Source organism: Mixophyes fleayi, chromosome 4, assembly GCF_038048845.1.
Source record: "Mixophyes fleayi isolate aMixFle1 chromosome 4, aMixFle1.hap1, whole genome shotgun sequence".
Classification (NCBI taxonomy): Eukaryota; Metazoa; Chordata; class Amphibia; order Anura; family Limnodynastidae; genus Mixophyes; species Mixophyes fleayi.
Window position 1 is genome coordinate 176,090,963 of NC_134405.1, and position 22,638 is coordinate 176,113,600.

The 22,638-nt window shown below is 39.9% G+C and overlaps 1 protein-coding gene across 7 annotated transcripts in view; it reads right to left on the reverse strand.

Annotated features, from left to right (window-relative positions):
- BRD1 (bromodomain containing 1) overlaps positions 1-7,432 on the reverse strand; it is a 52,970-nt gene extending 45,538 nt beyond the window's left edge. For 3 of the 7 annotated variants that reach the window (XR_012691325.1, XR_012691326.1, XM_075208876.1), the window contains exons 1-2: positions 6,706-7,092; positions 1,287-2,660 (exon numbers count right to left, since the gene is read on the reverse strand). Coding sequence is in view for 5 of the 7 variants with exons in the window: in XM_075208876.1 (XP_075064977.1) it covers positions 1,287-2,660; positions 6,706-6,722 (1,391 nt within the window). In the remaining 2 variants the exon portion in view is untranslated. Of the gene's footprint in view, positions 1-1,286; positions 2,661-6,705; positions 7,093-7,120 lie in introns of those variants that run through there. The other 4 variants (XM_075208872.1, XM_075208875.1, XM_075208874.1 and 1 more) reach the window with 3 other exon arrangements.
- Between the last annotated feature and the right edge of the window lie 15,206 nt (positions 7,433-22,638).

Genomic DNA, 22,638 nt, shown 5'->3' on the forward strand with positions numbered 1-22,638 from the left:
TTCTATTAATGCAAGTTACAGAACTGTATCAGTAGTAATTATTCCATGCTTAACTGCTACCTGGCCAGAGATTCATATCAAGTAGCTTTCCCTGTTTGCAAGAGGACATAGACCATCCTGAGCTACTATGGACAGGCACAATCCTTATCGCCACCACAGCATTATAGTCACAAGGTAACACAGATTAATAGTTAGAATTACCTCATATCATTTTTGTTATAGCGTTGTGAAATTAGTGATGCTTTGGTCATAATAAAAAGTAAACAAAGTTAAAAAAAAATAATAATTAATATATATATATATATATATATATATATATATATAATCCCCAGGTGATATTCATCTGAAGCCATTCCTGACCTATATTCGCTAGTGAAATAACCTACTAAAATGTCAACCATAAAACAAAAATAAATCACTATAAGATACTTTAAGGGGGAGATTCAATATAGTATGAGGTGCCACCGAATATTGCCTCAATGTTTGTATGCGCTCATTTCCGACTATTATGGTTAGGAATCTCCACGAATTTTTCTGTGCACCTTTAAGGGACACGGAAAAACCGGATAGAGATTTCAGAGTGAAAATTCTGTTTATGTTCCTCTGCGGACTGTTCCAGACACACATTTCTCCCACTTATATGTGCAGCTTTTTTGTTTTTGACCTTCCCTTGAGTTATGCACCACACTCTAATACAGACTATTCCTGTACTATTACACATCTGCTTCACTCCATCTGATGCTTTCAGTTACACAGTAGCGTCAGAGCATTAGTAAAACACAAAAAATAATAAATAATGACAATACTTATAAGGTCCCTGATGGCATATGCCATCAGATGTTAGCAGACAACGGTTTCCTACCGAAACAAAACAAAAAGGCACAATTACCTCACCTGTCTGATTACCATTATGCTTCAGGACACAGATCCGCATTTAGCAACCAAAGTCTGGTGCCAGCATTTTCTCCTATTCTCACTGTGATTTGCAGCAAGAATTATTATTTATTCTCTCTTTTACTCCAACCACATTTTTAAAAAGTACTTTACCATGTACTCTAGCTACTTTAATTCAAACAAAAAAATACTAATAAATTTTACAGACGTAACTAACTTTTAACTGTGTAGATCTAAGTGCTTTCTTAGATCTGCAGAGAAGTCAAAATGTTTAAAAACAATTTTTAAAACATCTTTTATGAAGTGCATACAGCAAAACAACAAGGAAGGAAAGAGACAAATCTCTATGAAAGAGCAACCATGCAGAATTTAGGTGCAATTCACTATCTTACCTTTGAGGTGGAATATCAGGAACGCTGACTGTTGGTATCACTGTACAAGTTTCGGTCAAAGCCTTTTTTGTTTTCTTAGCTTTTTTCCTAACTTTAGATGTTGATCTGATGGGTCTATCATTGCCCTTCCTACAAATTCCATTTTTAGATTCAGGCTCTTCATAAATATTAAGTGGCCTTCTCACACACCCTGATGGAGTATGTGCATCACAGTATGCTGTCTTTTTTACAGAGAATGTTGTGCCACTGACATTCACTTCCTTCACAGGCTCCATTCTCATATATAATCCAGCCTTTTGAGCACAGGTTACATGAAAAGCTGTGTAACAGTTAGCCTTATGGCACTGAATGCAGGCACCAACACCTTTTTGCTTGCAGAGGTAGCAAGTTAGTTTCCATCTCGCTGGGGGAATGTTACGTACACCATCAATTGGTTCAATAAAAACAGTATTTGCAAATCCCACTTCGGGTATCCAAAGAGCACAAACAACATGCCCCCATCGATCATCATCAGTCTTTTTAAAGGCACCACCCTTGTTTGGGCACAACACGCATTCAATAGCCGTATTACGTGACTGAAGACAATGCCTGCAGAGCCACTGTCCTTCCGGTATGTATGGCACGCCATAACACTCTTGATGTACTGCTAAATTACACATATCACAAAACAAGATAACATTACTATTCTGACATTCTCCATCCATGCAAATACAACATACCGCATCCTCATCAATTAATGACTGCTGATCACCCTGCTTTTGGTTTTCACAATAAGATTCTTTTTCAAACCGGTCCATAAGAAATTCAAATATGTCTTGAGACACTACAGAGAGGCCATCATTTTTTCGCTTCTCATTTATTATTTCCAGCCACGCATAATCTTCTTCATCCATGTCATACTCCACTTCCTTATCCAGCTCTTCTGATGACTTTTCCTGAAAGGTGTAGTATACAGCAGGCCTATTGGGAGCAGAGGGGGGGCTACATTCTACAACACGAACTTTGGGCTCTGGGAGAGTGCTGGTGGTAGCATGTCCATGAGCTGTTGGAAGAACTTCGGTTTTCTTTTTTCCGTTATTCGCTTTATGCCTTTTAGACCGTAGACAGACCTGGGGTGGTTGTTCACTGTTTTCTTTATTGCTATTGCATTCACTTATTTCTTGAGCAGTGGGATCATCATCAGATAGAATATCTAGAGAATCAAATATACTTATTCTGTGCAAACGGCCTTCTATTTCAATTTCCACCATTCTCTGTGCCTGTGCGTAAGTCAATGTCTCCCTAGTAGGAGAATGTTTAATACTACATGGAGAAGTAGATGATCTGGGGGCAGAAACCCTATGCCAACGTCCCTTTCGCCTCATTTTTAATGATCTGAAAGAAACATAACGAAACTAGATTAAAAAAATAAAATAAAAGGATAACTATTTACATTTAAAACAACATACTACTTTTCAAAACAAATATCTATAGACCAAAATAACCATTTAACAGAACTTAAAATATTTCAATATTTGGGGGTTTTAGCAGCTTACAGCAATCACTTCAACAGCTTCCATTTGACCACAGTCATAACAAAAAAAAAAAAAAAAAATATATATAACATTTTTCAAATTATAAAGGATTTTTATTTCATATACAGTTCTTTCGTAAAAAAAAAAACAAAGAAAAAAAAAATCAAATAAGTCAGGAAGCTACTATGAAATGAACATGCATTTGAAGCAATAAACATTGAGCTTATTGATCTAAAAATTACAATAAACAAAAACGCAGGAGGTTTGCTCCGGTTACATGGCACAAATGGGAGAAAAATGAAAGGAAGTTATTAGTTAAGGATGAAAAAAGATGCAGTAGGTTACACAGAATCTCTCTCTCTACTGGATAGACCGGTATTTTGTTAACTTTCAAATCACTCCAAGCTGACCACTGTCAAAATCAGTGATCAGCATTTACTGTGCAGTGAGCCTACAACCACATTAAGTGGAATATGCATACCAAATGTCTACCTGCCCACACCCCCAAACGGATGGGAGACTATTAAAACCATTTGTTCTATTTTCTTTCAAATAACTGGAAGTGGATCTTGATGCACCGGCTGAGTTACAAGCTGATCCGTGTGTAGCCAATAGCCAAGATCTCTTCCAGCATCACTGGGGCCTGTTACACAAATAAAAGGCTGTGCACACAGGTCAAGTGCTCACATCTTCCAACATGAAAGATAAAGATTTGATAAATTTAGATCAATTATCAGGCATGTAAGTCTTTAGGATCAACACGCTGTAATAATGTGCAAATTGTCAGATATCACAATGTGTGTAGCCAGGATTATATGCACTACAGATATCAAATGAGAAAAGTAAAATGTATCCATCCGCCTATACGATTTTTGACTTAGCCAAATTTCATTTCACAGTGAAAACGCTAAGAAAATCTACTGTCCTGTATTAAGGTAAATGTCTCACTCCATTACAGTCGGAAGATGATAGCAATGGGTTCTACCACAAGTCAAATGATTTAAATTCTAGCAAATATTTCCTATCAAAAGTCTACATGAGGTGAGGTTACTTGTTTTTTGCACTGTAAAACTCTTTACTTAGTATATTAAAATATTTTTTAGGCAGGGATGAGAATACATAAACAAAAAATAAACATAGAGCCTTAGTCCTTAAATACATGGAGGATTTGCATCGATGCAAATTAACTTGCAGAAAACTACAAATTCTCTTGGGGCGGACATGCCCAGTCTGTCTCCAACCTGGACAAAGCAACAAAAAAAACAAAAAAAAACTACCACAGGACAGGTTAGTGCCATGCTGGAATAACAAAAAGAATAAATTTGTATCAATGCTACACCAAGTTAGGGTTGTCCAACTGAAGTCGCACAAGTCAAACTTGACCTTCAATGACTCCTAATCACAATTTTTTTTTTAAACTCCCCTGCCGCCCCTGACCGCAAAAATAAATTTAACTATGAAAATTGTAACCAACAGTATTACGCCCAAGAGTTATAACACAAGTGAGACAGCACTGCTCTACAGAGACAAACCTACCATCTTACTCATATAGGGCATTATCCAGAGAGGGCCCCAATTTTGCAGCCCAAATGTAAGTGTAAGGAGGCAAAATTATCTTGACATACATGCAATTTAAAATACACTATAAACATGCAGGGGATCAAGATATTCTCCAGGCAGTGTAGTCCGGCCGCATATTTACAGTGTAGGCCACAACTTTGCAGACATAACTATACATTTATGTTCGGCGGGATAATTGTGAATCACTCTAAATGAGTAAGTGCTTAAGCTTGTCATCTCCATAGATGTGTGTTGTCGAAGTATGTACACATTTAAGTTATAACTGTGCATGTGGGCAGAATACTGTAAAAAATAGTCTTTTTTTTTTTTTTTAAATGTAGTAAACATACATGCTCATGATCATCATCACCACGTGGCTTTACATCAACACAGCTTATACAATGCCTAAGACCTGTATCTGACAATTAGATCTACTATAAATAGGCTGCATCACTGGGTAGCATGCTACAATTGTAATTACAGGTGCATGCCCTCTCCTGCTCGACCTCTCCAGGGGTATGGGGCTAGTAAGTGCAAATTACCTACTACTCTAAATAGACACTTTTTTGTGCATGTGCACTTCGAAAAAGTATATTTTTAGGTGTCACAAATTGACTTGCGGCCACTCTAAATCAGACCATTCAAATATTTCTTACAAATCAACATTAGGTTGGTTGCTATAAAAAAAACACTGATCTAAATTATACTGTTTGCTTTAAAAACCAATTTAAGAACTTTACTAGAACTGTATAAAAAACAGGTATTGTAAAAATAGCATCTAGAAAAAGTAGACAAAATTATTGGTTTTAAAATAGTCAGCACGACCCCAGAAGTGCCACTTTTTAAGTGTCATTTAGGGGCAAGATTATTTTTCCATCTACATACAACTAACGAATGACAGTCTAGCTGCCATAGCAACATCACATTCACAATGTATATACCGGAAAACTGCTACCATGCACACACAACATATATAATGATTAGGTCAGTAACAAACAATTAAATGGTCATTCTAGCTAGTGGTCAAATATCAGAACCTAGATAACTAAAGCACAAATTATAGATGCATAAAAATTTAAGAATGTGAGTGCTAACTTGTCAAGTGGGTTGAACAAATTGAACAAAGATTATTGTAGCAATCTGTCAAATCATTTTGAAGAAGCATTCAATAAGCTATAGTAATTTAAGTTACTATAGTGTACTGAATTGGCATTCACTTTACTATAGTAGTTCTCAAGTCTTAGTTTTGACACTTGTCACCATATAACTTGCATCCCTCTGCAAGTAAGAAATGATAAATTGCATTATATGTAAACTATAATCCAAAGCATTAAAATAGGAACAAAAACATATCTTACAAAGGTTTGAGATAATTCTACATCCTCAAAACACACCAGTAATTGAAAATGTATATTAATGCAATACTAAGAAGGACACTGCTGCAAATGTTCATTCTTCTCACTGGCAGTTTGTGTTATCCATATCATTAAGAGGTCATTACTTCAATAATGAACATAAACAATAAGTTAATACAGATTGTCCTCCCCCAGTCCCTCTTCAAGACAGAAAGGAGCCAATCTCACAGTGTGTACTCAAGCATGCAGTGTATATGTAAAGTAGTGGTGAGAAAGTGGAACAAATAGTATGATCAAGGGAACTGGTTTTGTGGTTTCAGTGTGGGGATGCATAGATAAAACTGTCAGGGTGCTATGAAATGACAAACTTATTTCGTAAGGGCATACAAGTACAAACATTGATTAAATAATATGTTTTTGTTTTTAAGATAAACTGAATTGTGGTATAGTTAAAATCTCTAGCTACATGGCATTCATTTCAATTACTTCTTCAAACAGGGTGGCTTACATCTTAGAAACACTATGCAGATGAAACCAGTAGTAAGCAGAACATAAAAAATTGTGAAAGCAGGATATCAAGCATGGACCGAGGAATTATATAAACCAATGGTCTCATTGTTTACGATTACCAAAAGTCATCATACAAGTTGTCATTCAGAAGATGAAACTGACCAACAGACTCAAGCAGCAAGTGTGTATACTACCAGAAATAAGTGCAAGCAGGTCAACACCATGATGTAAACAGTTGTTCCTTTAAAAGATGCACCACAATCACAAGGACGTTGCGCAGTCTGGGAGAAGAGGGCTGATAAGCAGGTCAGTGTATATAAAAACAACACAGCTACTTTGAAGTCTTGACTGTCAGCTCTGAGTTACGTTAGAAAGTTGTGCAGCCTACAGGACTCTCGTACACACACCGTTGTACGGGGTTTAGGAAGGGCTATAAGCCGCTGGGCTCTATCTGGACTCGAAGAAGGGCCAGTTACGTACCTCTGTATGACCCCCATGTTAAGTTAAAGCGTCCACCCCAACATTCACCCAAAAAGCTCGGGGCAGCAACCAGCCTCGTGACGTCACTGCACCAAACCCCTTTCCCGGGTCCGTTCAAATCAATGGGTGGCCGTTACGGGACCCGGGAGGAGGGAGCGACGAGCTGGCCCGCTCCACGCAGTGTCACCAGCTCTCTTATCGCTCAGCCTAGACACTCTACACAGCAAATGCTGCAAACATGGCGTCCAACAAAACAACCGCACAAAGCAGAGTACACACACACAGGAGAAACAGGGAGCAGCGATCCTCCTTCCCTGACGCCGGCTGGAGATGGGGGAGGAGAGAGAACAAGGTTCTGCGCAGCCATAAGTGCCGAGGACGGAACGGGTCTGGGAGCCGTGTTCTGGACCCTTACCTGCTAACAGCGGGTGACTAGCTCGTTAGCAGTTAATGGAGACTGATAGTTCCCGATCTGGCCGCTTACCGCGGCCACCGCCACGGACCGATCACAAAAGGTTTCTCCTCCTCTCCAGGTCTTCCGGTTCAGGCACCCTCCCCTGACCAGTCGGGGGGAACGGGAGGGGTCCGGCAGTCCCCCGTGACCTCTCTTTCCTCGTATCCGTGTGCTCGGCTCCGGGTCTCCGCACGGCGGCCACGGCTCGGCCCAGATTCTTCCTTTGAAACAAACAATGCGGTTTCACCAGAGCGCGTGCCGCCCCTCTCCGCTGAATAAACGTAAACGCGTCACGTAACTACGTGCCGCCATGATAGGTGAGGCAGAGCACTTGCCTGGCCCAGACAGTTGCCATGGTAGCTGTAAAGGCTAAATGTGCCCATATACAGAGCGATCTGCTTTCTTGGCCTGACCGTTGAGAGCCTCTCATATTTATTCTTAGATCTTAGATCTTTCAGCACTCGAAACAAATGTCTGACTCTCACCGGGATCCTTTATTGGGTTCGAACGGTAAATACATTAAAGATCTTTCCCTAACAACGTCTGATTGGTTCCAAGCGTACTGCGATTTACAACCAATGAATTCCGTAACGGCTTATTTGGTCACCAAATTGCACCAAGGGGCTTTTTATCAAAAAAAAATTTTTTGCTGTAAATCCCTCAGATTCCCGCAAATCTAAGTACTGTCATTGGTGCTGCTTTGCATTTTATTTTTTTTCGAAATACATAGCGGTCCCCATAGATGTCTATGGGGCATATTTAAGAAAGCACAATAGTGCTCTTACTGGCAAATTAAGCTCCCTGGGTGTCCTCCGCATATTTATGATATCTGCTGCTTTGCACTCCTCTTCGTATTTGGAAGCAGTCACCATTCAACAGTATGGTGACTGCTCCCAGCTCAAATCTAACAAGTTCCGAAAAAACATTTTTTTCGGAAACTTGTCTTGATAATCCACGCCAGCTTCATTATCATAATTGAAAAAAATCCAATGCTGTCAGCTCTGCTCCAAAGAGCAGAGCTGGACAGCGCATGTGCGGAGGGATCACATGATCCCTCCCTGTCACTCACCGCTCTCTCGTAGCAGAGACAGAGCAGGGATCTTTGTGCGCATGTGCAGTACTTCGAAATGCACATGCGCAATTGAAGGATGAAGATAACGAGGAGGAGATCCTGAAACAGCGCTTCCGAAGGGGGGGTAAGTATGATTTTTTTTTATCACAGAAACAGCAGTTTTTCGGAACTGCTGTTTCTGTGATCTGTTGTTCATAAATTTGAGAAATAGTTCAATCCTTATCCATGCGATAAGGATTGATAACTATTTCTCACTTTTGCCGATGATTGATAAATGTGCCCCTATGGGTACTGCTATGTACCGCAATTTACCAAGTTTTGTAAAAACTTTTACACCTGTGGTAATGTCATTACCATTTCTAATCATTTCAGCACTGTAAAGCTCTGCTTTACAGCATGTGTGCATAGGTCATCTGTCACATGACCCAGGTCCTTCGGGTCATCAATGCGATAAGGATTGAAAACTATTTTTAATTTTTTGCGAATATTGATAAGTGTAAAAGTAAGATGTATGTGAACCTGCAAGTACAGGTGATACTAGCAAGTACTGCGGTTATCGATTATAACCTCCTCTTAGGGGACTATTAATGACAGTGCAATCGTCCATAAAATCGAAAACCGACTGGCTACTCTTTAGAATGGCCATAACACAATTTATGAAGAGATTGCTCCTGCATTAACCTACTTTTCATTGGGTGCCACTGTAATGTTAGTAATTTAGTAAATAGCAAAAAGCAATAACGAATGGCATCTCGGGATGGCGTTCTATTACCTGTGTCTATGGGGTCCACTGAACAATGTGCATACACAAACGTTAGCTGTGCGTTTGCATTACAGATTTGGCATTCACCGGCAGCCTACAGCCATAAAACACTTTTCTATAGCAGTGTCTCCGTTAGTAGCCCTGGCATAGTAAATAGCAGCGATGTTTCAATATACAACTGCGATTTGCAGCAATACATAATGCTTGACACCACACTATTTTAATAAGTGATTTAATACATACATATTAATAGGATTAGACCTCATTTTAATATACAATTAGGGTTATCCCCTTTCCTTGGACTAATACTTTCTAAAACAACAGTTTTGAAAAAAAAAGTTAAGCATTCCCATAATGATAACTGCTACATACCTCCCAACCTTTAAAAGAAGAACATTTATTATAAGCATATATACTTTTTATGTGTTCATTAACAAAGTACACACTTTTTGGCATAGTTTAAGATAGAAATGATCATATAACCTAACCAGTGCCTGCCCAACGTATTCTTGCATACTGTGCAGACAGCCAACATCAGAGAATGGAAAGAACCAATTGAAAACAGTGTGTCATGTGCTATATCAGATGTGTGTACAGTAATGGGGCACTGTTCTAGACTACAGCGCAGGTTAAAATCAAGGGCTCTACCACTAGCATAATCAATGGGGCACTGTGCTGGCACTGGTAGGAATAGTAAATTATGATCTATACATGTTGCCAACATTGCCTTCTGTGCCAAATGTACCCCACCATTAGAAAAATCTGTCATGCCTTTCATGGCAGCAGCCAATGAGGACAGAGAAAAAGTCTCTTGATGCCCTTTGTTAATAGTAAGGTTTGATCCTGAATATGATTTCTTGAGCTTATAGATGAGAGATCAATATAATAGCGAGATCCTGTTCCTTTATGAGTCTTCGTGAAAAATGTTAATCTGTCTTTAGCTTTGTTATTTCCTTATACAACAATATGCTAAGTCCACAGCACTATACTAGCACTATACTAAATCATGAAGTTGTTAAAGACATCCTCCTAGAGTAGAAATATTTCAAATATTGTGGCAAAATTATAATCTATGCCCCATGTGTTCAATATTTGTTTTAATACTCATATGACATATTAACACTTTACACAATTTTTAATAGCACAAATTTGTCCAATAATTGGTAGCTTAGTGCCGTTGGATTCTAATTTCCTGCACTGATGTGATTATTAATTTTTCAAGCAGTGCCATGGAGAATAACTCTGGACTAATAAAGTCTGTGCATTTTGGTGGCTAATGGGGTTTGGAATTTTGGTGTCTAATGTGTATGAGCTTTCTGATAGCTAGTGAATTACAGCACTACCAGTCAAACTGATATGCTTCAGGGGTAGCATTTTAAAAAGGACCGCTCATTACCCTTAATCTCAGTAATAAATTAAAACAATACATTTTAATCAAATAAAGATCCACCTATTTGTAATAACATCATCAGTCATTTTAATCAAGTGTTACAAGCTATAACAAACAAATCTGAGAAAGCTGGAGCCGCAGTTAAAGGCTCGGAGGGCCGCATGCACCCCAGTGGCAGATCCAAGGCGGGGCAATCGCTCTCCCAAGAAGCACAAGCATACCTTTAAATTGCGGCTACGATGACGATCAAAAAGGAGGAGGGGGTGGGGCAGGGCCAGCCAGTCAGAATGAAGGAGGGGCGTGACATTGATAAATCCCCCCCCCCACCTAAAAATAAAGTGTAGGTCTGCCCCTGATGCTTCTTATGTCCGTCTGTTACCAAATCAGTATGGGTTGGTGTCAAGGACAGACTACTGACCTATCTGTGATTTTTTTAGGAAGTGACAGCATTAGTGCAGCTAGGCCATATGACAGTCACTTTCCTTACAGGATAACACAACTAAACCAAGTAAGAGCGCCAAGTAACAGGTAAAAAATGAATATATAGATAAAAAAAAGTAATAATATACACTTTGAAAAATATGGTAGAAAACTAGAACATTCAAAAGGCTCCTAGCTTGTATAAAAAGTGTTTCTTTTTTATAACAATACACAATTATTATATTATTATTTTAAAACCTCAAAAATAAATAATGTAGGTAGGTTCAACTGCATATTAAGGGAAGTCAGATACATCAAATAAGATACAAAGATCACATTTGAAATCATGGATTTGCTGGTCATCCTATAACATGAACACTCCTCTGTGCAATGTCACTGATAGAGCTGTTATTCATCAAAAAAATATACTTATTATCATAAGGTGAGTAACGATTATTGTATACATTGTTAAAATCTCACGTGCAAAATCTTATGTGCATAATGTCTATAATGTTCTCAATAGTGAAGACAGCGGTGTTCAATAAGTGGATGATTAATTAGGCAGAGGCGCACTTTACTCACCACTAATGAATCCGTTGATGCAATGATAATCTTAGCTGCCACAAGGAGATAATGGGCTTTTTATGAACATCTCGTCTCCTTGATCCAAAGAGAGAAGCCGCGTTATTCTGTCTCACCCTCCGCTAATAACAGTGAAGGGGAGCTTGTATGTGGCTGCAGCAGTTACTCGAGTTGAGTTCTCAATAAAGTATCCGCCTCACAATCCACTATAGAAAACCACTGCTGCCGCTATCAGATGCACTTGTAATAAATGTATACCGCAATCTTTCAGGCATTTAAATGTGTATATCCAACTCTCTCGCAGGTGATCCCTTCAGAACTGACGCGCTTCGTCACAGACTGACTTTTTCAAATATCGTGGATAAGAATGTGATTTACAGGATAACGTAACTGCACAGTTAATGTCACTTCATATCTTGGTCACTAAAACTACACATAAATAAATGCGCCACCAACAGGTTCAAGGATTTTAAGTAAATATTTAGGCCTCTGTTACCCTTTAATAGTAGAACCCAGTTTAGTGAAAAAATATTAAAAAGTACTACTGTGAATTAGACTGTAATTTAGTCTATAAAATTTAAATTAAAAAACATTCGGTAAGGGTTTAATTTGATGAAATATCATAATGCTTGTACAATATGGGTTATAAATAGGTCAAAATCTGTCTATAGTTTAAGAGTATTTGCCCCTGGGAAACTGAGATTAGGACATATTAAAACTGCAAAGTAGGCATTTCATCTACACTTGCAGGAGAAGACTGCATTACACAGTATTGTGGATTATATATAGGTATGTTTCTGGTTAATTCTTGGTCTTTCTTGTGTCAGCAACTGATTAACAGGGCAAATCTGGGGATGCTACCTGTGGTGTCCATTGCAAAATATATCCACTCCTTGTCAAAAATTATCAATAGGATCCTTTTAAGTAAAAAAAAAAAAATTATCAATAGGAACAATATATTACTTCCCTGGCGCTCCACCACTCTAAAAATAATGTGTCACTCTTGGAATGTACTTTAATACAATATTTTAATTTAAAATACATATACATGTAATTTCTCTGGCCAGAGTATAATTAAACATCAGTATATTGGGTTCCAATTGAACCTATTGGTTAAAATCTATAATGAGCATATGTTGAGCCAATTGCAGCCTTGCCCCAATTGGGGCAAGGCTGCAATCGCAAACATAGAACCCACTGTGACTGTATTATCATTGGCTCATAACGACTTAAACAGCACTGAGAATATTATGATCATCAGGAACACTTTTTTCTCAACATATGCTCATTATATATTTTAACCAATAAGTTCAATTGGAACCCAATATACTGATGTTTAATTATACTCTGGCCAGAGAAATTACATGTATATGTGTTTTAAAGTAAAATATTGTATAAAAGTACATTCCAAGAGGGACAGATTATTTTTAGAGTGGTGGAGCGCCAGGGAAGTAATCTATTGTTCCATAGTATTGTGAATGTTGGAGAGAACATTCAGATCCTCAAGGGCAGCACCTCACTTTAATAGATTCTATTCTATGAGACACACAGAGCTTGGTATTTTTTCTATTTTAAAAATTATCAATATTCTCTGGAAGTATAACTATATAAATAACAAAATTCAGTCTTACTGGTAAATAAAACCAATGAAATTTGGGACCCTCTGGGTGTGGTTTGTCTGGTAAGAGTCTGGGCAGCACGGTGGCTTAGTGGTTGGGCAGCACAGTGACTTAGTGGTTAGCACTTCTGCCTCACAACACTGGGGTCATGAGTTTAATTCCCAACCATGTTCTCCCCGTGTTTGCGTGGGTTTCTTCCAGGTGCTCCGGTTTCCTCCCACACTCTAAAAAAGACATACTAGTAGGTTAATTGGCTGCTATCAAAATTGACCCTAGTGTCTCTCTCTGTCTGCGTGTATATGTTAGGGAATTTAGACTAAGCTCCAATGGGGCAGGGACTGATGTGAATGAGTTCTCTGTACAGCGCTGTGGATTCAGTGGTGCTATATGAATAAATTATGATGATAAGAGTCCTGCAGCAGTTTATGCTCCAGTAGAGAAAATCTGCTAACTCCAGAGAGAAAAAGCAGGATTGATTAAAGAGGTCTGTCAGGGTGACCTGCCTCTGCCAGCTCCCTGATCCGATAACTTATCAAACAGTCTAACAATGTATCACCTCTATTTTGTCAGGAAACTGCTCCTGACTGTTAGGAACCCCTCTAGCCGGCACAACACAACCTGGAATCTACTCTGCCAATCAGGTGTTCACTGGAGCCCCTGATGGTGGGGACAGACTGGGCCGCAGACTGACAGAGGGTCGTGAAGTGTGTACCGGCTGGGGAGAACCCAGGCAAGAAGAGTCAGGTCCACGCAGAGGTCAAGGGCTGGCAGCAGACAATAGTATCGGTAAACAAGCTCAGGTCAGGGGTCACAGGCGAATAGCAGAACCGGTAAACAGGCCAGAGATCAGGGTCACAGGAAACACGAGCGAAGTCCAATTCAAAGCCAAGGGTCATACACGGGGAGTCAGTAGTGGTATCAGAATACAGGAACAGGAACTAGCAGGTCAGCAGACTGGAGCACAGAAGCTATAACCAGCAATGAGGTAGCAGACCTCATTGCCTTAAATAGTGAGGACAGCCAATCAGAGCCTGGCTCTGATAATACCCAGCCCCCTGTACCTAAATTCATTAGCCCGCAGGCTAGTAATATTGATGGGCGCATGCGCCCGGCTTCTCATTGCCGGGATGCAGCGCTGAAGCGTCCCTCCGTTGCCCCGGCAACGGGTCATAGGCGGAAGTGATGTCCCGGTCGCCATAGCGACGGCTGGGACGCAGGTAGGAGAGTCGCGGCGGCTGGGCACCGCCGCGGCTTGTAACACTGAATACCTTTACCTGTCACAAACCGCAATCTGCATCCTTGTGAATTGGAAGTTTACTGTAAGGGGACAAACAGGAATCCAGCTTAATTCTTGCACTCGCCTATCCCTTGGGTTACAGATTTAACTGGTCCCTTCCCCAACACAGGCACACATCTCCACACCTCTCCCTAACTGCCACCACCTACATATAAGGTTCGTAGAACGCCTATGCCTTAATTACCCAATTGCGCACAATCTGCGCTGTGATAGCTAAAAGAGTTAACACTTCCCATACTGGTATTTAAATGGTTAACGCAGCCAAGCAATCAACATCTTCTAAGCGGGCAGTGAAATTATTTAGAGCAATAAGGACAGCACTTATTAAATGTTAGATTTACTATACAAAAAAGTACAATGCTTACAGGTTATAACAATTAATAAAAGGTGACAAAATGTACAGCAAAACAGAATAAAAATAAAAAGGAGAAAGTTTCAGAGTATAAACACTACATACGACTTGAATAATCTGGGCCAAGGTAAATTGGTTTGGAAGATGGACAACAATGTTGATTGATTTCCCAAAAATCTGACAATCTCTTGTAAGTGGTCTCCTCCTTTAAAGGCACTTTTTCCCACCTTTCTCCTCCTACAGGGGTTGGTCTCCAGGGGAAGCCTGTGACACAGTTTTACAACCACAATTTATATGTTCCCTGGTTAATTCCCAATGCTAAAACATAGCATATATTTTCTGGGGAGTGTCACACAGACCCAATTCTATCATTAATAAATCCAATACAAAAAACACTCCTATACCAGGACATAGTTCCCCCCATGAGGTCTTTGAAGCTGTTCAGTTAACCCTAAAGGTGACAATGTTATCTATCTTGTAGACCTTGGTTCTACAGAGCCACAGAATAAACACAGCCCAGTATTCCTGGCCTTATTAACTCTGAGAGCAGGCTTTCATCATCATCATCATTTATTTATATAAATCAACTAATTCCGCAGCGCTGAACAGAGAATTTGCTCATATCAGTCCCTGTCCCAATGGAGCTCTTACAGTCTAAATTCCCTAACACACACACATACTAGGGTCAATTTGGGTTGGGTACGTTTTAACTACAGTGATAAGTGCGACCTCGGGAATACCTACAAAAACCCCCCGAAATCATTCAAAAGTGAATTGAAAATAATCAGACTTCGCTTGAACACGATGCTGAAGATGACCGAACAAAGCAGCATAATGACAGCAAACTAAGTGATTATTTTCAATTCGCTTTTGAATGATTTCATGTTTTTTTTGTAGGCATTCCCGATGTTTTAATTGCGGTAATCGGAAAACCGATTACCACCGGGCAATTTGATTTGAGTCAATTAACCTACTAGTATGTTTTTGAAGTGTGGGAGAAAACTCACACAAACACGAGAAAATACAAACTCCACACAGATAGGCCATGGTCGGGAACTGAACTCATGACCCTATGGTGTGAGGCAGAAGTGTTAACCCCTAAGCCACTATGCTGCTTTAAAGTCATTGTCATTTCCCCTCTAGCTTACTAAATGGATTAATTTGATATACAGTATTTACAATGCAGTCCCTTATGATTATGATTTATTCACCACAGTTATGGGTTAATCCTTATAATTGTAATTCCTCCCTTTTCACTACACCTCCCCCGTTTTAAGAAGGTAGCAAGAAAACTGTATTTGTACCCAAAATAAGAATCATCAAGTTCCTACTTCCTTTCTTGTTCCAGCTAAGTTATTGACTCCTCTTTCTATGGACTTTATTACTGATCTTCCTCTCTCCAATTTCACAATCAACAGGATAATGAAGTTTTTTCAGATGTCTTATTAAATAATTCTCAGAGCCAAATATAAAGCCCTCTTTATTGTCACTCCCTTCAAAATCTCTGCCCTCAGAAAATAGTCCCTGATTTGCCCACTACCTTCTTTCAATAACCATTGACTCTCCTATCACCACCTCTCACTCCCGCCTTCAGGACTTCACCTGCGCTGTTCCCATTTGGAACTCCCCGCCCCGCCCAACCAGACTAACCCCAACCTCTAATCGTTCAAGGTCTTCCTCAAAACGCACCACATAAAAAAATAAACATCAGTTGTCACAGCTGTTCGAAATGAAAATGTTCAATGTTTTACAAATATGACAAACTTCCTGTGTACTGTAGCATATTTGTGCTTTCCATAGCTTTTGAAGTCCTGTAGGAGGGGTACTTGCTTGACTTCCCATGCCAGGATGTTTCCTGTGGAGTGGTAGTGGATGGAATGTAGGCGATTTGGCGGGCCGGAAATCCCTTGCTCTTCTGTGGGGGAGGATTGTGTCAATATATTGTCTTGTGAAAGTTGCCCCCTCTGTGCCCTAAAAGCATATCATTCACCAAATGTTCTCTCCATTTGCATTTCGACAGACATCCTCATTTTTTGTGTGAGTGTTGATAAAAGCAGCTCTCATTCGTCTGGTTCCTTTAACATTAACTGGGTTGCAGAATCCGGCTTCAGATAAGAGAGCAGGCTAGATGTATGTATTCATGTAACATTAAAACAATCTTTTTCTTGCAGTTTCCAGCAAGGGTTGCTGGGTTGCAACTGATTGCTGAAGAAATTGAAACACTGTGGAATTTCCCAAATTGTGGCAGGGCTATAGATGGCAAACATGTAAGAATTATGCCACCCTCAAAAAGTGGATCCTACTACTTCAACTACTAGGGATTCTACAGTATTATACTAATGGCCATTGTATATGCCAAAGATGAAATTCTATTTGTGGACATTGGTAAAAATGGAAAAGTGTCAGATTAGAGCAGACTCCCTTCCATGCAAAACTTAAAGACAATGGACCTAATTTGCCATCATGCATAGAAACACCATTTGGACCTTATCCCCAAAAAAATCTCACACCTGATAGGAAGATATTTAATTCCCAATTGTCAAGAATAAGGCGAGTTGTGGAAAATGCTTTTGGTATATTGAGCATCAGTTTTAGGATTTTCCATTTCGCCATAAATCTGCGCATAGACAAAATAGACAAGGCGATGATGACTTGTGTCCTACACAACTTTCTTAGGCGTAAAAACCACTGTGTGCACAGTGCACCTAGTAATATGGAGAACACTCTAGAAGTTGAGGATGTGGTAGGGTTGACACCACAAGAGTCTTCCCGGATGAGAAATGCCAGCCACATTGCAAAGTCAAATAGGCAGACTTATTTAGAATATTTTAATGGTGAGGGTGCTGTGTCAGAATGACATTTTGTAATGTATTTACAACCGCATTGTATGTTACATTTAAACATTAATTGTCAGCTAAATGTAAACAAATATTTTACGCATTAATTGTTAAATATGCCCGCGGCGTTATTACGGTAATACTAAGCCGGATTTCAGCTTGCTGCTCCCTGAGCCACAAGCTGAAATCCAGCGAGAAAAGTACCATAATGTATTTACGTGCACTATTACCGTAATGACGGCAATACTTTAGGCAGTAACGCCAACAATTGAATATGCCCCTAACAATCTTGTATATTTTTTTTCCTATGCCACCTGCCTGTATGTCATCTGTTTCTGGAACGTCAGGCGGGGAACTACTCTCTATCTGGGCCATGTTGCTGGTAGATTGGCTATTTCCGGGTCAACTATGAAGCGCAGGAGGTCAAAGTACCACACCCTAGGTACATACACATCTTCAGCCTCTGCCCCTCATCTTTTTGAGGTCTTATTAAGTTGCTTTTTGAAGACAGTCCTCATGTTCTGGATCTTCCCTTTGACGCACTCTACATTTGTCTCTGGATAATGGCGAAAGCTCACTCTGACCATGTCCTCCAAAGCCAAACTCCTCTTCTGCCTGTTAGAATACTCCTTTGACTTTGTCTTCCACAAACGGGAATGGGACCTGTAGGCCTCAATCAAGTCCTTTATGACCTCAACACTTTTGTCAAATGCCATCAAATATATTCCTATAAAAATATAACACATCTTGCAATATTTATATACAGAGAGTGAACCAGCATGACTACAACTGTCACATGAAGAAACACCGAAAAGTCAGTCATCAAAAGGAATTAATTATGCAGAAGCTCATAAATCAGCTGCCCGAAAAACTTGGTAAGAAAATAAGTTTCAGATTCAAAAAAGGTGCTCCTATCTAAGGAACAAAGAGCAAATAAAGTTGAAGAGAATCTGAATGAACATAAAAAAGGTGAATATTAAAAGTGGTTATTAAAACTTTGTAAACCTAGTTAGTAAACGTTGTTAGTAATTAACGATTAGTATGATTAGTAAAACTTTGACATCTATTTACAAAAATAAAAATGTGCGATATAGTGTGCTACGTAGCTACACAGAAAATTAAAATGGAAGATGCTTTAGCAACTATAAAAGAAGAAATCACTGACATAGGAATTGCGTAAATTAAAGAGGAAACGAAAGAAGGTAATTGGACATTGTTAAAAAGGTAAAAGAATGTAAAGTGTAACCTGTACAGTTATATTGAACCAACTCGGCAGCATGCCTGGCCAGACCCAGGATGGACATCCGCTTAAAGTGATTTCAAGCAGTATTAAACATAATTAAATCAATTTCCATTTCCTCATTGTCATTTCTGACAAAAGTTCGGAAGGAAAGAAGGAGGGCACAAGCACCAATGTTGCTATAACTTCTGGTGATGGAAAAGGTGTGGCCGAGAAGATGGAAAAAGTTCCACAAACTGGAGGAAAATTACCTGGACCTGTTTCACATGCATGAAAAAGTTATGTTTGAAGTTTGTAGCCAGATAAAAAGTTAAAATAATAATAATTACTACAGAATTATCATCTAATTTACATCCACCTATCCACGAACAAGCCAATTTCTATGTGACTTCATGATGAACCAATCAATGCTGCCCTAGAACTTGTCTCTAAATTTAAAAGGCAAGGAGGTGTAGTATTCAGCAATGATATTTCCCTGAAGAAGCCCCAACTATCACAGTGGCGAAACACGTTGGTTATTATTGCTGACACTCCATTTCAAACTAAAAAGAGATCTCTCTAAAGTCGGTGAAATTAATTGGATCCATCACCGCTATTATATTGCCTGTCAGAACCGGAGCGACTGTCAGACTGTTGGTGGACACAGCTGGAACGGAAAACAGACTTCCTACGCATATGCAAAGGTCAAGATGCAGGATACACGTAATGTGGGACATGAGTTTTATCACCCTCCATTTCACACAGGAGAGATAAAAACTTCTACAGATAGAGACCGAACACCTGCCGAACCGTAAGTGAACACTTCTACCTTTTCTGGATACCTAGTGCAAATTGCCAACACTCAGAAAGCTCACTCAGGACAGTGTTTATAAAAAGAGCCTTAGGGGTATATTTACTAAAATGTGAGTTTGAAAAAGTGGAGATGTTGCTTATAGTCGAAGATATGGCTTTTTGTCTGCAATTCTTCCATAAAGATGACTTCTGGACAGACTTCTCAGAACAGTGGATGGGTGTACGTGGGTCCCACTGTTTTTTTGTCCAGTTCTGTGCTGATGGCACTGCTGGACATCTTCCGATTTTGAATGGAAGCAAGCATGATGTGTCTTTCATCTGATGCACTAAGTTTTCTTGGCCGATCACTGTGTCTATGGTCCTCAGCATTGTCTGTTTCTTTGTGCTTCTTCAAAAGAGCTTGAACATCTTTCAAATATTTTCTTGGGAGAGATCTTGCTGATGCAGTACTACTACCTTGTGTCTTGTTGCTGTGTTCAGTCTTACCATGGTAAATGACCTCTGACATGAAACAGTGTTCCACAACCTCAACTTAATAGCAGAGTTTGATTGTTCCTCACCCTCCTAAGCCTCCTACACAACTGTTTCTGTTTCAGTTAATGACTGTTTTTCAACCTACATATGAAAATGATGATCATTATCAGCTGTTTGGTATGATTGGTTAATCTTACACCCGATAATAATACTACAAAATCCCTGACTGTGCAAATGTACCTAGAAGAATTGATTCTGTTTTGAAGGCAAAGGGTGGTAATACCAAATATTGAATTGATTGAGATCTCTCTTCTGTTCATTCACTTTGCATTTCGTTAATTGATAAAAAAATAAACTATTAACATTTCTAACTTGGAAAGCATTTTTTGCAGCATTTTTTCCACACCCGCCTAAAACCTTTGCACAGTATTTTATATCTATCTAACGATATAGAGATATATATATATATATATATAATTTATATATATAAATATAGTGGAAAAGGTATCCACAATAGGCCCTATCCAGAAGGGAAAGGTACAGTCAAGGTTAATGATCCTGCTGGTACCTGGAGAAAGAAGTACATACGCAGGTGCGCAACATGGGTGTGATTGCTGTGTGTGTGTGTATAAAAGGATTGTGGAAACTGGTGGGCGTGGGCTTCCAATGCTGACAAGCAGCCGGACAATAGTGAGGGGTTGTGGACATAGTTACCTTGTTATGATAAGCTTTTTTTTTTGCCGAAAATAAAACAGCTACTGATTAAGAAGCCAGGATCAAGGAGTCTTTATTTGGTGAAATTATAAAAGTAGCTGTCCACCCAGCCATCCAGACAGCAAAAGATAAGTTTGATTTACTGAGGAAAAAAAGTTTTGTGTGTTTTCTCTGTTTCCCTACTGCTTGTTTTGTTCCTCCTTGGAGGTAAAATGTAGGAAGCTGCTGCTAATTAAGACATTGCAAAAAGAAAAATATATTAAAAAAAAAAGTGTTTTTTTCTGTTTGTCGTTGTTTTCCCATTTGCTTATCAGTGTATGTTATGGGAGGCGCAGTTTCGCTATCCCACCAGATCAGATTGCAAGATGGAGGAAATCCTATGAGCTTTAACTAATATGACAGCTACACAGCAGGCCCTAATGCTAGCCGTCGCAGAGGCTCAGGTGGAAAGTAACATACTGTTGCAGGCAGAGCTCAGTCAGCTCAGATAAAGTGAGTACGAGCCCGCTGTCTTGCATAAGATGACCTCCTCGGATGACGTTGTGGCGTTTTTATTATTGTTTGAAAGGACGGCGACACGTCTTAAGTGGCCAACATTTGAATGGATAGAGAAACTGGCGCCTTATTTGATGAGTGAAGCCCAGTGGGCCTATATGGATGTGCCCGAGGACCAGGCAGCGAACTTTCAACAAATAAAAGGCACAATTTTAGCACGGATACAGGTGACAGGGCAAAAGCTCAACAATTTCACGGCTGGCGGTTTAGACCGGGAACTGCAACGCGTGCCCAGCTGGCAAACCTGGCTAAGTTAACGAAAAGTTGGTTGGAGCCAAACCGTAATACACAGGTCAGAATGTTAGAAGTCCTGGCTATCGACCATTGTGAGCGGAACCTAACTCGGGAGTTGCAGAGATGGCTTCTACAGATCGTCTTACAGCCGTTTGAGGAGTTTGTGACAGCTATTGACCGGTATCACGCTGTTGAAAATATGGCTCGGTCAGCCGAGAAAGTTGCCAGCCCGGTCTTGAAGCCAAAACCAACACCAGACCACAAAGTGACCCCAGCAAAGTGTTTTGAGTGTGGTGAGCCGGGGCACTTTCTGAGACATTATCTAAATCATCCAGAACCAATGGATTGTTCAGGTTCGACTAGACCTCAGGTTTCTTGTGTGTTTCACCATGTCCTCATCCACGGGAAATCCACTGGTGTTCCAGGTGATCATCCTGATATGGCAACAAGTGGTGTTAGCGTTGTGAACTCAGGTAGTGAAATCACCTTGGTATCCGGCACTGTGGTTCCAGAAGGCCTATCAACCTGCTTACCGTCAGTGAAAGTCCTGTGCATTCATGGGGGTCACAAAAGAATATGACTATCAATCTTCCCATTACTGTGAAGGGACGAACCCTACAAGTGGTAGCACCAATAGCCCCAAGGCTGCCATACCCCCTATTCTGGAGCGAGACTTTCACTCTGTTCCGGGAACACTCTGTTATAGACGACCGGATCAGTCAGGACATGTTGGTAACTAAGCCACTGGCTGGACCTTCGACCCTACTTGATCCTGACTTTCACATCCCGGCACTGGAGATAGACCAAACAGCAATCAGACTGATGCCCCCCTGCCCAGCCCGCCCCTGTATACAAGTCTCAAATGTATGAAGCTACGATTAAGCTCTCCCGAGTTTGCTTTAAAAATCGCTAGATACCACATGGTGCTTCCTAGCTGCGAGATGAGTAAACATATCACTGTTACACTGCCCTGACTATAGAGCCGCGGGGACCAGCGATTTTGAAGATCAGATTAAAAATCGCAACTTATTACATCTGGTGAATTGGGGACTAAAATCGCGGGTTATCACCTGCGATTTGCTGAGATTTTTAATCAATGAAAAAATTGGAGCTTGATACATTTACCCACAGGACTTTG